Source organism: Amphiura filiformis, chromosome 3 (assembly GCF_039555335.1).
Source record: "Amphiura filiformis chromosome 3, Afil_fr2py, whole genome shotgun sequence".
In the NCBI taxonomy this organism is placed as follows: Eukaryota; Metazoa; Echinodermata; class Ophiuroidea; order Amphilepidida; family Amphiuridae; genus Amphiura; species Amphiura filiformis.
Genome location: NC_092630.1, coordinates 58742298 through 58759614, shown reverse-complemented (window position 1 = coordinate 58759614; position 17317 = coordinate 58742298). Strand labels below are relative to the sequence as shown.

Here is a 17317-nt window from a genome sequence, read left to right as displayed (position 1 = left end):
TCTATCAAAATTGCATACAGTATATTTCTAGTATTAAATCAATAAATATAGAACAAATTTCAACAAATAAATTAAATTATATTTTAAGTTGATATCGATAATTGAGAAAAAGCCTTTTAAAATATTATTCCTCTTCAAAATGATTTTGCAATCCCTAAATCTTATATGGTATAACCCAACTTGCCTATCTAGGTCAAGGGTCACTGACCTGAGTTTCTGCCACGAAGCCAGTTGAGATTGGTAAACATTGGAAGTGAATGTTGCAATCGCTTGATTTTTGCTTAGAAATTTGAAGTCAAAGAAGAAAATAGGTTCGGAAAATCGTCAAAGACGGTAAGTCTGAGAAATTTTCTATTGAGAGATTGATTGTAATGTTATATAAATCTTTGAATGTAGCATTTGAGTAAAAAGTTTTAAGCTTACTCACATGCTCAGTCAGACCAAAGTAATTCTACTTTAGTTCAATTCAGTAGTTGGTCAGACTTTGGATTTTATTTATAATTTAGGGTTCATTCTTTTAGTACAGGGAACCCATACCGTAGTAGCTCTGCATAAATTAAATAGGGCAGCACCAATACGTAAATGTCATACTGATAAATGACCTGTATGTGTCTGTTTCGCCCAGTATTTTAAGTTTGCGTGCGTGTTGCGAACTCAACTATAAATCAAATTCAGTAAATTGACGAGCACGTACATCGCATATTTACTGCGTTGGACGCACTTGTCTCTGATTGGCTGCTGAGGCAATCTGCTGTTGCCGAGTGGAAATTGATGAATGAACTGTGCGCCGTACGCGTTGTTAGCTCAGAATTTACAACATCGCGATAGTCGCACTCGTCAAAGGTTTGCTGCATTTGATTATAGGGTTCATTCATATATTTTCATGACTAAACGGTGAATATGCAAGCAGGGCTAGCGGGCCCCGAGGGCATACATGTAAACAACCGTTTAGACAGTCATGAAAATATATGAATGAACCCCGTTCATACATACATGTACCAGAACATTTTGTGATTCTTAATTTCATCAAAATAATAGCAAAAAATAACAAGTAACATTATTTAAAAAAAACCCATGATTTTCCTTCATTTTCCCTACCCCGCGATCTGAACGTCCGGGACACCGGGCATAAATGCTGTTTATGCCCGACTCTCGACCAATCACATGCGCTGTTTGTTACATGGCGTGTGACATGTATGAACCTGTGAATATAAATCGGAAAATAAAATGAACATGATCATGAATGCATAGATTCGATTCATGTAGCCGGTATATAAACTCGTATTCATGTATTTTTAATTAAATGTAATTTTAAAATAAACTATGAAACTATGAAAAAAAAAGTACATCGTATGTGTGAGTAAGGCCCGTCCAATTGTAAGCCGTATTAAACTCACACATACGATGGGTGTCATGGTGTATATGAACGATTTATACGATATGATTATCTGCCTTCCATCATGTCCATGTTCAGCTTTGGACTTGGCACTGACAATGACTGAACTGTGTTACAGCATCGAGCTAAGGAGAACCCATAAATGTATGAACCCAGTTCCCTATCATGTACTACTATGTCTATTATCATTATGAGTCGATACTGAGCTTTCAAAATTACTATAATTCCAAATCCAAATCTGTTCCACTACTAGCATGACCAGTTTAAAAGTCCCGCTGACCCTGGGGCTGACCCTATGCCTGCCACTTCCACATACTTGTGCATAATACGGAAGGTCGATTTGTGCCCATAAATGTTTAGGCCTATGTTAAACTGTATGTTATACAAATTGTACAGCTATCATTTCTACCCTATGACGAACCGACATACCTGTAAATCAAATAGCCCACAAAAAACTGGTCATCGCTGGTATTTTTCATGAAGAAAACGACACTTTTTTACCGAACATGTCCAAAACACGCCAGCTGACGTACAAGCCTCCCCACGCATGTACATAAACAAGCCGTGTTCATTGTTTAATTGTCACCTGCAGCTGTTCGCAAGAAAACTTTCTGCATAAAATTACCTGGGGTCGTTATCAGGCCTGAGACACACTGGCGCTTAGTTTGAGGACAGTCACTATGAGTTACTAATGTCGGCACATGCAGAAAATGCGTGATGGGTCGCCATTTTGTGACTCGTGCAAACTAACACAAACAAATTATTGGACTTAATAATCTTTTCAAGTTTTAATAAAACGTGCATCTATCATGATAATATTACATTTTATTATTTTATTATTTGAATTACATAAGCTATGTCAATTTTGTGTCCATGTTAATTTTTATATGGATTTACCTGTGTTGATTTTAAACTGTTGTGAACGTGGAGCTACGCAAATTGGCAGGCGATTACCCACCATGCAATGCGAATACACGGAAACGATCCAGTTTAGGATGCATCGCAGTTCCTGTTGTGTAAAGTGTAAACCAGGCGTAAACCGCCCATCCAACCTGATCGTGTGCACAGGATTTGTGCTGGAGGCCACTTAATGCGCACAACCAATGCGCAGAAGAAGACCTTGATACTAGGCGGAGCTTACGTTTCACAAGAATGATTGACAGCTGTGAGTAAGTGAAATTCTGTTCTGTGATTGGTTCAAAAATATGGTTCTCGATAAATGAATATATTATCCATGGCTTCAAAATTAGGAACTGCTTTCTTCCACAGAGCCCTATATAGGGCTCTATGGTCTCTACTCATCATACACGATCGAGAAGATCTGGCTAGCGATTTACGCTTGCCAATCAGGCTAGCTATTTGTATGGGCGTGGCCTCTCATCCTTTTTATTATCTCTGGTCTTGTCACGCTGGTAGATTCGCCCACCTGTGATTACTGACCTGGATCTGACAGAAGATTGTGGAATTTACGATTTTCAGCAGCAGGATTTTATGAAACTGCCAATATTTGCAAGTATTCTGAAGGATCGGTAATAATTAAAATATTTTTCATGGTGTCGGTAGTGCAAGTTGAAGTTAGTGAATTTGTGGATTTGTATGTTATGTGCAAGAGTGTTTTCAGGAAGCGTAAATAGGCAGGCCGTTATGCTAAGCTCTCCATGTTATATGCAAGTTCGGCGACGAACTGGACACATCACACGGTAGTGTGATGTGTCCAGCCTGGATATAGGCTGACCCCTGCAAGTATTATTAATTACGATCCGATCAGAAACAAGACATAAATTCACCGTAACTTTGGAAGGAAATGAGGGAATTCGATCAGGTTTTCGCTAGTGATAATCAACTTGAACTTGGAAACACAATGACGCAATCAAAGAACATGTGATCTATGCATAAGGGCACTTAAATAGTAAATACCATCCATTTCCGGTACAGGTCACCAGGGGGTCGGTTTGCGTGACACTGTCAATGAATAAATGATCGATGAGCTGCTGTAGCGGAGTTGCATAACGATGATATTACATTGCACATACCCACTACTCGGTCTGTCAAAGGGGACACTCTTGCGAAATCCCTATTGGTTTGTAGTACAGGGCCTTCCAGTTCAAGTCAAGTTTTTTCAGTAGGCCTACAGAAAATACCAATTTGTCTTTTCTGTGGTAATCATTTAAAGTCGATTTCCCTGATAAGAAATTGAACTTCTGGAATTGTTTTGTCATCTTGATGACGTACGTGTATCTGTATCATCAAGAGCAAAGTTTGCGAAGTTTTAAGCACTCACACTTTGTGAATACATTTTTGGGTCTATACATGTACCTGTTGTGAGTGACTTTGTTTACTTCCTAATTTCCAATGCTTTTAAATCACATATCATGCTTCCCTGATTTCAATGCAATAATGATTAGCACATCTAGTATGTAACTTGTAATTAGACAATTGTTTGCTCAGGGCGCTTATTAAAACTATGAAATTAAAGTTACAATGAAATTCACACACAGAACATTCAAAATAGAGTATCATCTGAAATCAAAATCATAATTCTAAACAGGAAGGTTTATAAAGTTTATTCAGATATTTGATGGGATTTAGTCATACAGGTGCATTGATTTGACAGTTGTCACTCAAAAAAATTGACAAAGGGCGTTTATCAGGGGAGGTGTGGCTGGGACTCTAACGTCAAATATGATATATCACCTTGTACTTTTTTTGATTAAGACTAGCTGTGACTTTTAAATTAGCACCCTGGGTAAAGTGCAACTTGAAAGTTGAATACATTGTAAGTTATCTGAAGGTCCTATTTAATATGCTCATATTATAGGCCTGTAATATGCTTCCACACTAGAGCAACTCATGTACTCAATTGTTTGTTTTAGACCTTTCAATCATTGGTAAGTCATTGCACACTGACAGTACAATAAATAACTGTAGAGTAATTTGGTGGCTGAAACACTAGTGTAAACAAAGCACTATTTATTTATGGCCAGCGAATCACTGATAACCACACAATACTATGTAAACTTTTAACACTAACTAATCACAATGTCAAATCTTGACCCTGGAATATTGATAATACATACATTACCCTTGTCCTGTCCACGTAAGCAATCTGTAATGTTACTGAATACGACAGTATAGTAGAACATGAGGTAAGGAAGAGCAACATTTTAACTGTAAACTTGTGATTTTTTTTCAAACATTATGTAATAAGACTAGATTTTGATATATATATTTCTAATGAAGCAAGTGTGTTATGTGTCATACCAATTTGTTACAAAGTTATACATATTCATGAAAGTGCTTTCAAGAGTTTTTTTTGTAAAAATGATTGCTATAGGTAGGGGGGTCACATCATTCTTTTATCTACAATATAAATGTTTGGCATTAAGTTTTTCAGAAGCATCTTGCAAAATGATGAAGATAGCAATTTAAATGGTTCAAATTGGATAAAGCGTTTTCGAAGTTACGCCAATTTAAAAGTTCGAAAAAATGGCTGTTTTTCAGCATGATTTTGATAAAAACGCATGTTTTCGGCTAATATGGCATGTTTGAAGACTAAAAAAATCAAAATTATATGCTTCCCATGTCCCATTTTCACTTAAAGTTGCTGTATAACTGAGTCTTTCAACATAGATATGTCAAGAGGTACATCATTTGCTTCAGTTTTTGAAAAAGATTACTCCAAATATGGACTAAAACACCAAAATCAAGGATAAATCCGACTCTCATTTTAACCCCTTGCAGAATAAAATTGCAGATTTACGACAATCTCAGATTAAAAATATGAATTGTGAATGGCTGCATTTACACTAAGCCAACTCTAACCCTTGGGTTGAAACACAAAAACAACAACAAAAGCTTCATGTGCATCAAAATATTGTGAGAAATTGCCTCCAAAGTGGGAAAAATCTAGAAAATCAAGGAAATTGCCGATCAATGTAAAAAAGTGCTACAGAATGAAACAGCAAGTTACGGACACCCTCGGAATAAAAATATCAACTTTGTACATCCATATTCAAGGTAAAACAACTCTAGGACTTCAAGTTGGACCACTGCAGTAGATAAAAACAACAAGTTGGTCATAATATGTTGATAACTACACTCCAGAAATGGAAAAGTATGAAAACTTCACAAGTAAGGTCAACAATTTCTATGGGAAAATACACAGGAAAATGGCCAAAAAACAAATGTTTCAATATATTGCCATTTTTAACCCAACATCCTAGAAATTTCTTGTTTACGCCAAAAGAAAGATATTTTTGTGGAGATTCAGGAAAAAGGAGTCTCAATTTGATTGCACATGTGGCACACAGTAGGGTAACTCATCATCTACAGTCATCATATCAAAATTTCACCCTTGGACAGCGTTTCCTATGGGAAAATACACACGTTTCGGGCAAAAAAACATCAAATTTTCAAATTTATCGTGAGAAAAAACAAGTTGTGCCAAAATAAAGATACATTTCTCATGGTTCAGAAAAAGTAACTTTAAAATTCACTACATCGTTGGCACCAGGTCGAAAAACTCACTTTCTAAAGGCAATTTCTTAATTTCTTCTGCGTATCCAGACACTGTTCTTTGCTGATAAATAATCTGGTGCTTTCACAGAGCGCCGTGTAAAATTCAAAAGGTCAATAGACCTAAAAATATTTTTTGTAACTACACATATACTAAATAAATATTTGAAAATGTTTAGGTCTCTATGAAGAAAACAATTTGATATTTTTTTATGCTCAAAACATGCCATTGTTCATTTATGGGTCGTATGCAGACACCTAATGAGCTAATGTGTGACCCCCCTACTATAGGACACAGGATGTGCTGAATTGTAAAGATAACATAAAAATGTTTATACTGCTGTCAAAATTGAATTTGTATATTGGTAGTTGAAAATATTAATCTAGCTGCTATGGTAAATGAACATTGAATTTGATAGCAATTATGAAATATGTGTTGCATATACTTGATCATAAACACTCTTGACAACTCTGGGCTCATACTAGTCGAAAATATGTTTATGGAGATGTGCGGTAGATTGGGGGTGCATTTTAGACCCAGGCATATTTTCATCCATTTTGGTTTATTTATTGGTAAGTTTTCTAAAAAATTGCCATGTTTTTCATTGTTTTCCAGCAAATTTTTCAGAATCCCAGTCACACATCCCCACCAAAACCAAAGTTGAGACCCTGCGGGCCTTTGTCATACATTTCGTACATGCATTGCAGTGTCATGGCGGTACACTACAGTTAATAATATAAAGAGACTGCTTTCAGGTGCGACTTGCACATATGTTACTCTCCTATTTACTTTTTGTAAATTATTTCAAATTATGCAATAAAGTATAAAATATTATAATTGTAAAGTTATAGAATTTATGTGTGAGTGATAAAATGAATTTGGTTAAATTTGGAAGTATATAATCACAAGATGAATAATAGATTTTTCAAGTTCAATCACCATGGCTTATTGCAGAGATGCTCTCAAAATATTGAGTTATTTTGGTCCACTCTATGTGACAGCTAAATAACTTGTCAGGGTTAAAACTGATTTTTTTAATGTAAGGAATATAGTCCAATATATATGAATATGTAGCATTATTCTAATAAAATGGGCTATTCCAGATGTATTCCGCACCCCCCCTATGGAAGACATTTAAAAAAAATACAATTCCAGCTGGAATTGAGATGTGTCTAGAATTCCAGCAGTCATTTTTAGCAAAGATTCCGGCTGGAGGGTATGGAAGACATTGAGATTAGGTGAAATTCCGGCTGCTAAAATAAACGAAAAAACAAGAGTGGGGATTGTGAAAGGCCATGAAGTGCCTATGGAAGACATTCACATTTCTTAATATTCTGGCTGGAAAATGGTCAAAAATGCTCCAATTCCAGCAGAATCTTCACTTATGATCACCATCTCGATTAACCTATGAAAGACATTTACTTGAATTCTGGCTGGAAACAAAAATGTTCTAATTCCAGCTGGAACCCTATGGAAGACATTTACATTTACGTGAATTCGCTAGCCATATTAGACATATTACCACAATTCCGCAGTGTCTTCCATGGGTTTTCCTGACATGTGAATTCGCTGTCAATTTAGCCCGAATTCGGAAGTGTCTTCCATAGGGGGGTGCGGAATACATCTGAATAGCCCAATGCAGCTAAAATGTCCCCACAAGGCTGATGTCTCCATAAGGGCTGTCACAACTTACAAATTTTGTCCCCACAAGGTATATCCACACAATCACACGAAACAAAGCTAACAAATCTGGAAGACAGAAAAAACAAGATATGCCCATTTAAGACCAAATGGTTAGTCAGTTAGTAAGCTAGTAACTAAAGTAAGCTAGTAACATAGGGGGGGGCTTTGAAAAAAAAATTACGAGGATGTGCCACGCAGACTTTCGGATGCTGACTTTCTCTATGCTGTTTTTCGCACCCATCAGTATACCAATTTTTCACAAAAAGCACCCAAATTTGCCCTAATTGGGCGCTTTTAGGGGCACTTTTTCCCAAATGCGCATTGGTCTCCACTGAAAACCCACCCATCGATATACCAAAATTGCTGAAAAGGTACCCCAAAACCGTGGCACATCCCCGTATACCTTCAACCAGGTCCCACTCCTGGGTCCCACTATGCGGTCCACCAAAAACTTGTGAAATACCAGTGTTTAAATGCAACATGTGGTTGATGTGTACACAGAATTTAATTGCCAGGTGGTGTGTTCATTAAATTTGATATTAAATGCCTATTCATTTATAGACAATTCAAAGTGGAAATATTTGTATTACATTTATTTTTGCTTTTGGCTCCAACAATAACCACAAAAACAAATACATGTGTGTATAAACATATATATATTCATATTTAAGGTAGCTTTACAAAATATGAATTTAAAAGCAATAGAATCAGTTTTTTAATTGGTTATGTGCAAAACTGCAAACCATTAATTGTGCAACAATTTCCACTTAAAAGTAGTACTATAGTTTGTATACCTTCCTCGAGTCAGTAATTTTGATATTGTTTCTTATTGTATCTCTAAATGTAATGATGAGAAGTATATGAAAGTATATATACATTTTCAGAAAGGATATGATTCAAGTAATCCAACTAGCATAACACTTAACAGATTCCTGCAAAAATTAACAGTTTTTGAGAAAATCTCAAAATTTGATTTTACTTTACTGACTCGAGGAAGGTATATGGACTATAGTCATTAGCAAATTTGAATTGACTGATTCCATAATTTAGCATTGTTGTAGCTAGCATCTGGATTTGAAGTGAATGATGAAATATATATAATTAAGTATGAGTATTGTACATGTAATTAATATGTTACTGTTTTATATATTGATATTTCAGGCATTGAACATTGAACCGTGACTGCAAAGAGCTGTTTGGAACTCAAAAATCATCAATATGAAGGCCCTGATTTTAGTAGGAGGATATGGAACAAGGTTACGACCTTTGACACTGAACAAACCCAAGCCATTGGTTGAATTTTGTAATAAACCCATGCTGTTGCACCAAGTGGAGGCTTTGGCAGAGGTAATTACAAAAACTTAGTATAAAACTCTAAAAATTCAACCCTGTTACAGACCTTTTACAGTTTCCGATGTGTAAGAGTAATGGGAATATTGGTCCAAATGAGATTGAACCAGATGGGAATTGGACAAATGCCTATTGGACCAAGTGGGATTGGACTGAGTGGCTATACACCCTATATGTGACACAATTTGCTCCATCATGGGGGCCAAAGGAGGCATTTTTGAAAATTGAGTTACTAATGTATTACCTTGTAGTAATATTATTAGGCTTGCATTCATATACTGAAAACACCAAATGTCTAGCATACTTGTTCTAAAGTTATGAGGTTTTCTACTTTTTTTTACTCCATATTTTTACCTTTATCTCAGTTTCAAATTTGCCACCTTTGGCCCCCATGGACCAGATTGTGTCACATATATACGTATACCATATGTACTCTGTGGTTAGGGTAAGGGTTTGAGATTTTAGTAAGCTATATAAGAAAGAATGAACAGTTTACCAACCCAAAGTGTTACAATTAAACATGACAACAAATCCCGACCGGTACACAACCCAAATTGAAAATAAAAGGCAAGGGAATGTGCCGGCATGGGAATCGAACCCGCAACCTTCCGATCTCTAGACGGATGCCTTATCCATTAGGCTACCAGCTCCTACTGATAAACGGTGGGTAAGCTAAATATAGTTATTTCCATATATCATCTGGATTCAATCTGTAAATAAACATGGCTTTTAAATTGCACTGAGATCTGAAGGCATTTCATAACAATTTCCAAACATTGTTGTTAATGTTTAGGTTGGTGTAAAGGAAGTTATACTAGCAGTCAGCTACAGAGCAGAAATGTTGGAAAGGGAACTCAGAGCACAGGGAGAAAGGGTGAGTAGTAGAGCAGGCAACAACACTAATATGATCGGTGCAATTTCACTTGAATTTTTAACATATCTATCAAAACACAAATCCATATCAGTAGCAATAAAGGTGAACATAAATGTACTTCTGATTTGTTAAGGTATTCGCTCCTTACACGGTCATCATGTTTATTGAACTAGCAGCATACATGAATGGGAATTGAACCAGTCATATATCATAAAAGGTGCAGCAGTATGTTAAATTTGTGTTATTTTGCCAATTTTTACACTGATTATCAAGTCACAAAAGTGCAGAATGACCTGTTTCAGGCAGCATACATTGTACATGAATGGGAAATACACCAGTCAATCATATATCATAAAAGGTGCAGAATTGTTTTGATGTTAAATTTGTATTATTTGCCAATTTTTACAGAGGATTTCAATTCACAAAAGTACAGAATTGCCTGTTTCAAGTGTTTCAAAGCCATTTTATAAATCGATGTTGAAGTAAATGAAGTGTACTCAATCAAGTGATTATCAGCCCCATGCTTAGAGGAATGTAGGTAAAACGTGCAAATGTTAGGATTTGGGGGGATTTTCATTTGGCTGGCAATTGGGCTGCCTAAGTGTTTTGCTCACTGTACCTTTGGTCTGAAAAATAATGGCAACCCTGGTAACAAGTTGATGGGTTAATGCAAATAGGCCTCATCTGCAATAGCTGCCAGGTGTCATATGAGTACATTGTAGAAGGCAGATATTGTCAAATGCATACCGCGGAAACATGGCATGTTGCCTCGGGCGATCGACGCTAAGTCAGGTACCGCGTGAGCAAACTCAAAAATAGCGCAGTAGCGCGAGCGTACAAAAGAAACTTTGCGCGTAAAGTAAGTGATGTCGCCAGGTCTGTACGCTGTACCGGCGTCAGCTGAATTCGAGTACGCTTAGAGGGCACAGGCATGGAAAATTCCAATCTGTGTATTAATAATCTAAGGTCAAATGTCTTTAGGGCAGCTATTACTAATATGGCCTTCTTGCACTAAACCCACATGCAAGATATGGTTCTATCAGTGTTTACATGTCATCTGGTTGGACAATTAGTGATAATTTACGCTCAATATGTTGTATTTTTGTTTTCAGCTTGGAGTTAAAATCACCACATCACATGAGGATGAACCACTAGGAACAGGTAAATTTATGCAGATAAAAATATTATGATAACATCTTCCATTGATAGTCTATAATATCAAATTGATTAAAAAAATTCATCAAGTGGAAATGGGCGGCGCCATTAGACAAGACTACCAAGTGACAGGTGATGGACCAGACACATACGAAAATATATGAAATGTTTTGAGAATTTGCATGAAAGTTACTTACATCTTGCCTAGCTAGTTTATTATATAGCAAGGGTCTCTGAATTTTTCATAAGTTATGAAAAACCTTTTTTACAGACGGCAATAAAAATCCATCAACGGACAAGTCTTCTTATGCTCTCATAGCTCATAAACTTGGGAAAAATCAAACATTTTAGTCTAAAAAACAATGACTGAATTTTATTATGAGCAACTTGGCAAAGGATTTACATAATTTAAGCTTTCCTGTATCGTAAAATTCAAGGGGTCAATGCAGTTTTGATTAGACCTGTTAGTCAATTTTAACTTAAATTTCAATTTAAGGGCCCAAACCATCCAAAACAAAAAAATAAAAGGGTCCCAGGATACGTAGACACGCAAGAATGCGACCCCTGATGTAATGCGACCAACGATGTATGACCGACAGCCTTATGATCAAATCAACTCCACCATTAATTCCTGGCACCATTTTCTTCCCCTTACAGCTGGACCATTAGCATTAGCCAAAGATATACTGAAAGAAGGCAGAGAACCATTCTTTGTGTTGAATAGCGACATCAGTTGTGAGTTTCCATTCAGGGAGATGATAGATTACCATACAAAACATGGCAAAGAAGGCACTATAGTGGTAAGTCGGTCTTATATCCATCGGTAATTATTCACAATTGTTTGCAAGAAAGTGACAAAGATCAAGAAACTCTTCTAGCTGTGACATCATATTTTCCACTCATGCATTTGGCTTATTTTGGGACAGTTTTTTTGCCTGAAAACTATACAATGTAAAGCAGCAAAGCAAAGAAATGAGTGAAACATGATAAGCAAGAATTACATCTTGGGCTCAATGCAAGTACACTGCCTTTTCTCTGATAAACAGATATTTTAAGCATTTCTTTCAACAAAAATGTTTGACTTGCATTTACTTTGACATTTCATCCCACATCCATGGGATTTCATCAGAAAGTGAGGTTGAGTTTGTGTTCTTTAAAAACTCTTAAATCATGAAAGTTTGCATAATGTCATTACGTTTTTTCAAACACTTTTTTACAGGTTACTAAAGTTGAAGAGCCTTCCAGATTTGGTGTAGTAGTGTACAATGGCAAGGGTAGAATTGAGAGCTTTGTAGAGAAACCACAGGTGTTTGTATCCAATAAAATCAATGCTGGCATGTATATATTCAATACAGAAATACTAGACAGAATACAGGTGAGTTGAAAAAACAAGCAAATTCCAATGTTAAAAATTAAGCAAGATTCAATCACATCTTCATCTTAAGTAGATTTTACCCACAGACTACTACAGACCATGTATCAACAGTCTAAGTCCCTGTGCATTGTATGCTGTGAATTCTCACATATTCATGAGGGCTGATTGTTTGATTATGCCGTGTCTAACAATCATGCCAGTGTTGCATACCTTAGATCGTTGCGTGCCATCGTGATTAAGTGATAGACCGTAAAAATATGCAGTAAGTGCGTAGCAGTTTTGCTGGTCGCATTTCAGGGATCAATCGGCCCTTATCGGGTGATGCTGAGACTTTGACTGCTTGTACGCGGTCTGTTATCTTTTTCATCCATGATTTTGCCATTTTGCTTAATCACACATACAAACGTAGGGTTGGATCCATGACTTGTTTGAAAGATGAGGCCATAACATTAAAAAAAATAGGAGCCTTTCAAGTAATTGACCTTTTTGGTGAATCCCATAATTCCTTGCGGTTAGACCCGAGATGTGGCCATTTGACGTCACACCGATGCACACACAAAGCGAACATCATTACTGAGCATTGCAAGTTGGCGTAACATCAAAGGATGACATCTCGGGTCTAACCGCAAGGAATTATGGGATTTACAAGTTTTATCACAACCGTTGCACCACATTTTGAAACCTACTTTGTGCTTCATTTTGATTGGCTTATTACTTTGCCTATTTGTTACAATTAAATTAATTTGGATACTCAGCACTTTCAAATGTCAGACTGGAGCAACCAATGTGTGAATGATTATTTTACTTTTATCGTATTATTTTATTTTTTCCATCTTCCAGCTTAGACCAACATCAATAGAGAAAGAAATCTTCCCTCAAATGGCCCAAGATGGTCAACTCTATGCAATGGACCTACACGGGTTCTGGATGGACGTAGGTCAACCACCAGATTTCTTGAAAGGAATGTGCATGTACTTGAACAGTTTAGGCCAGAAAAACTCGGACCAATTAAGTCATGGTGATGGCATTGTAGGAAATGTTATGGTGGTAAGTATTGTGCATATTAAAATTAATATAAGGTCACTGGGCGGGAAAAACCTCATAATGTCCTTTTGGCCCTTGGACATGGACAAAGCCTTGTAGGTGTAGACAGCATCCATGTTCAAGAGCCAAAAGTACATGCAGGAAACACCTCATAATGTACTTTTGGCCCTTGAACATGGATAAAGCCTTGTAGATGTAGTCTTTATATTGAATGGTTTGCTTCATCCATGTTCAAGGGCAAAAAGTACATATATGAGGTTTTCCCCGCCCAGTGAATATTATGTAAAGTAAGAAATGATTGCTCACTACAAGAGGCAACTGAATATAATAAAGAACAGTAAAGAACAGTTTAACAACCCAAAGTATTGCAATTAAACAAGACAAGAAATAAACACAAATCCCACACAACTCAACTTGGAAAAAAAAATGGGAATGTGCTGGCATGGGATTCGAACCCACAACCTTTTGATCTCTAGACAGATGCCCTATCCATTAGGCTACCAGCTGCCACTGATAAATGGTGGTTAAAACTGGGTACTACTGTAGGGAGTCAAGGTATACAATACTCACAAACAAATATATATTATGTAAGTACACAATGCAGGAGATCATTACTGATGCTAATAATCATTACCCCAGCACAATACAAGTAAAGTACTTATACTGGGGTAACGATTAAGGATCATTTGTCACCTGTCAAAATTGCCCAATTAACCCCAAAAATTATAGCAGGTTCACATGACAATTTGGGCAAGAAGCTCAATTCGGCTGAAAAGTGAGTAAGGCAGTTTTCCTAGCAGGGTGATGACATGAATTTTGCTACCAAATTTGTGTCATAACTTATGGTGAAATCAAAACCTAGTTTTGTACTAGCAATTAGAAATCAACGCAGTCAAGCCAGTTTACTCCATTACAGACTCAAACTGCTCCAATTATGGATGTTAGGTGTAGTTCATATAAACGCAGAGATGCCAACATTAACATCCAGAAAATGGAAGGATTCAAACAGAAAATAGGGAGGTTTTCAAAATTACATGCAACTTCAATGGCACATAGAGAGGTTGCCAAATTTGGGTGTCAAAATGGACAAAAATGTTTCCAAAAATAAGGAGCCTCCCTCTAAAATAGGGAGGATTGGCATCTCTGTTAAAACGGTATAAGAAACACAAGTAGTTTTACAACGCTTCCAACCCATCATGAGGTAATTTGTTGTCAATTTAGAAGTACTCCGAAATCATTATTTTATGGATCAGCATTACTTATAATACATTCAGCTTGTAAATCTGCCTTGAGATATATAGTCTTGTTGTAAAAACAGAATAATTTGTACAGTTGTGTGCAGAGACTAGCATATACTAGTCTCAGGTTGTGTGACATGGACTGTATAATGTTGGCGTTGCTGTATTTGATGGTCTTGCATATAACTCGATGTATTTAATGATCTTACATATAACTTGATGTATTTGTTGATGGTCTTACATATAACTTGATGTTTTAACTCAACTAAACAACCAAGTTTTCTGATATTTTTACAAGCAATGTATCTTGTTACTGAAAAGCAATATTAAAATTTCGCATTGTTGTCCTTTATTTGCTTCCAGGATCCATCTGCTAAAATAGGAAACAATTGTAGAATAGGTCCCAATGTAGTGATAGGACCTAATGTAGTCATTGAAGATGGTGTGTGCCTGAAACGTAGTACCATACTATCAGGAGCCATTATCAAGTCACATTCCTGGATACAGTCATCAATTATAGGATGGAAATGCAGAATTGGACAATGGGTAAGTAGGTTGGATAAATTAAAATCTAAATTTGTGAATATTTTATAAGATATTCGCCATCTTGCTACCACAACAAGGTTCTCTTTTACTTTTAAATTTGAAATGTTTTATGTAATATGCATGAGCCATTAATTTAGGGATTCAATCCCGGGATTCAATCATGTTTCACCATTGCTAATCAGTGAAGAACAATGGTGAAACATGATTGAATCCCTTTCAACAACGAAACCAAGCTAAGGATCGCCTAATTCACATAATTCTGTCATTCGCAATGTGCCACTCAACCTACAATAACAAGAAGATCAGTGAGTATACGATACTGGACCGTGGATTCATCACCGATTAACAATGCTTGGCGTTGAGTTGTTGAAATCAAATTGAATTATTTATCTTCATCATTTGGCGAAGCAGGTATGCTAAAATATATGTGTACAGAAAATCTGTGTGTTAGCAGGGACAGACTTAGGTTTCAGTTTTCTACTGGCCCTCCGGGCCAGTGAAATGGCAGATCTAGTGGCCCTGCAATAAATTTACTGGCCCAGCTTTTTCAATATGTTCTACTGCAAAAAAAACCCCTCTAATTTCTTTCTTGGTGTTTGGGGGGAAAATCTTCCTTCCCAGTGGCGTAACTAGGGTTGGTAGCGCCCAGGGCAAGAAACAAAATTGGCGCCCCTATCCCCCACCCAAGAATATCTTAGATGCGAGCAGTGGCGTATAGCTCAGGGGCTGAGGATACATAATGCTCCCCAATTCTTGAAAAAATTGCGCGCCAGGCGCGCGAAAATTTGGACAAATAAGGCCTATACACTAATTAATTTTGGTTACTAGATGTTGAATATCTGTCTTAAAATGTTCTTTCAATTGATTTTGTGCTGAAATGCGCACAAAAATTTTAATTTTCATCGCTTGGAGGGGTGCAGAATCGATGCTGAATTGGTCAATTTGGCGCACTAGGGTGGCGCCCGGGCCATGTTATATGTTGCCCCCTCTGCCCCCCATAGTTACGCCAGTGGTCCTGCCTTTTTTAGTTCCAAAAGTTCACAAAGGTTCAAATATGCGGTGTTTACGGTATCACTATCATCATCAGATAGCGCACGAAAGAGCTTGGAAGTAGTAGGCTACGTAGGCCTACTATCACCGTATATTTCCAACTTGCTAGCAATGCAAGAATAAGAATTTAAATATACAAAAAATCATTGAATAAAGATATAAATTACAGGGGATAGGCGGAGCAGAAACTGTGTAAACAATGTCCATGACTGATTATATCTTGTCTCATATGTGTTGGCTCAAAAATCTAGTGGCCCGCCGGGCCAGTGTTGTTGGAAGTTTTCTGGCCCGACGCAAAATCCACTGGCCCCGGGCCACCGGGCCACTGCTTAAATCCGTCCCTGTGTGTTAGATATGTTTAGATATATATTTAAGTTTTATGTGGAATCGAATGTTTAAAAACTGTCATGTTACCATTCAAGGGCGTGCATTTTTGGCGATATTGAGGATTTGTGCCAAAATAATCCTGAGAACACCGGACACAAAGGGCTATTTGCGTTGAAATTAATATTTAAATTAATGGATTTCAAAATCAGACTTCCTGTTAACAAAAGGAGCAAAGGTAGCATAAATCTTCCATAGAGTTTGTGTATGCAATGCAGGTGGTCTCTGGTGTTTAGAGCAACAAAGGGCTTTCTGCAGACGTTTTTTTGCATTATCTCGAAATTTTAGCTATAGCCCTTTATTCCACTAAGCCCTCACATTTGTGAGACGTTGGGTGCAAATATTTTATCTCATTAACCGTTGGCCTCTGTTTTGTGTTATTATCATTATGCAGGTACGGATGGAGAACGTCTCAGTATTAGGAGAAGATGTAGAAGTCAAGGACGAGCTATATATCAATGGCGGACGAATTCTTCCACACAAATCAATCGGTGCCTCTGTATCAGAACCTCAAATTATTATGTAACCATGCTGACTATAATAGATGCTATTTTTTGATACCAAACTTTTATAAAATCAACTTGTGTCCAATTTTAGGGTTTCTTTCTTTGCATTTGTTGTCAGAGAATTTTAATTTAAGCATTTTTACTTGGGAACAAATATAAATGTAATTGACTTTTCTAGTTGCAATCCATACACCCCAATG

The 17317-nt window shown here is 36.8% G+C and overlaps 1 protein-coding gene across 1 annotated transcript; it reads left to right on the top strand.

Moving 5' to 3' along the window:
- The first annotated feature begins 199 nt into the window (after positions 1–199).
- On the top strand, positions 200–17317 carry LOC140148830 (mannose-1-phosphate guanylyltransferase catalytic subunit beta-like). The gene is made up of 9 exons (XM_072170904.1): positions 200–333; positions 8757–8942; positions 9739–9819; positions 10932–10980; positions 11632–11774; positions 12194–12349; positions 13190–13396; positions 14995–15177; positions 17006–17317. The coding sequence occupies exons 2-9, from the start codon at positions 8814–8816 to the stop codon at positions 17135–17137; spliced, it is 1080 nt and encodes a 359-aa protein (XP_072027005.1). The 5' UTR covers positions 200–333; positions 8757–8813; the 3' UTR covers positions 17138–17317.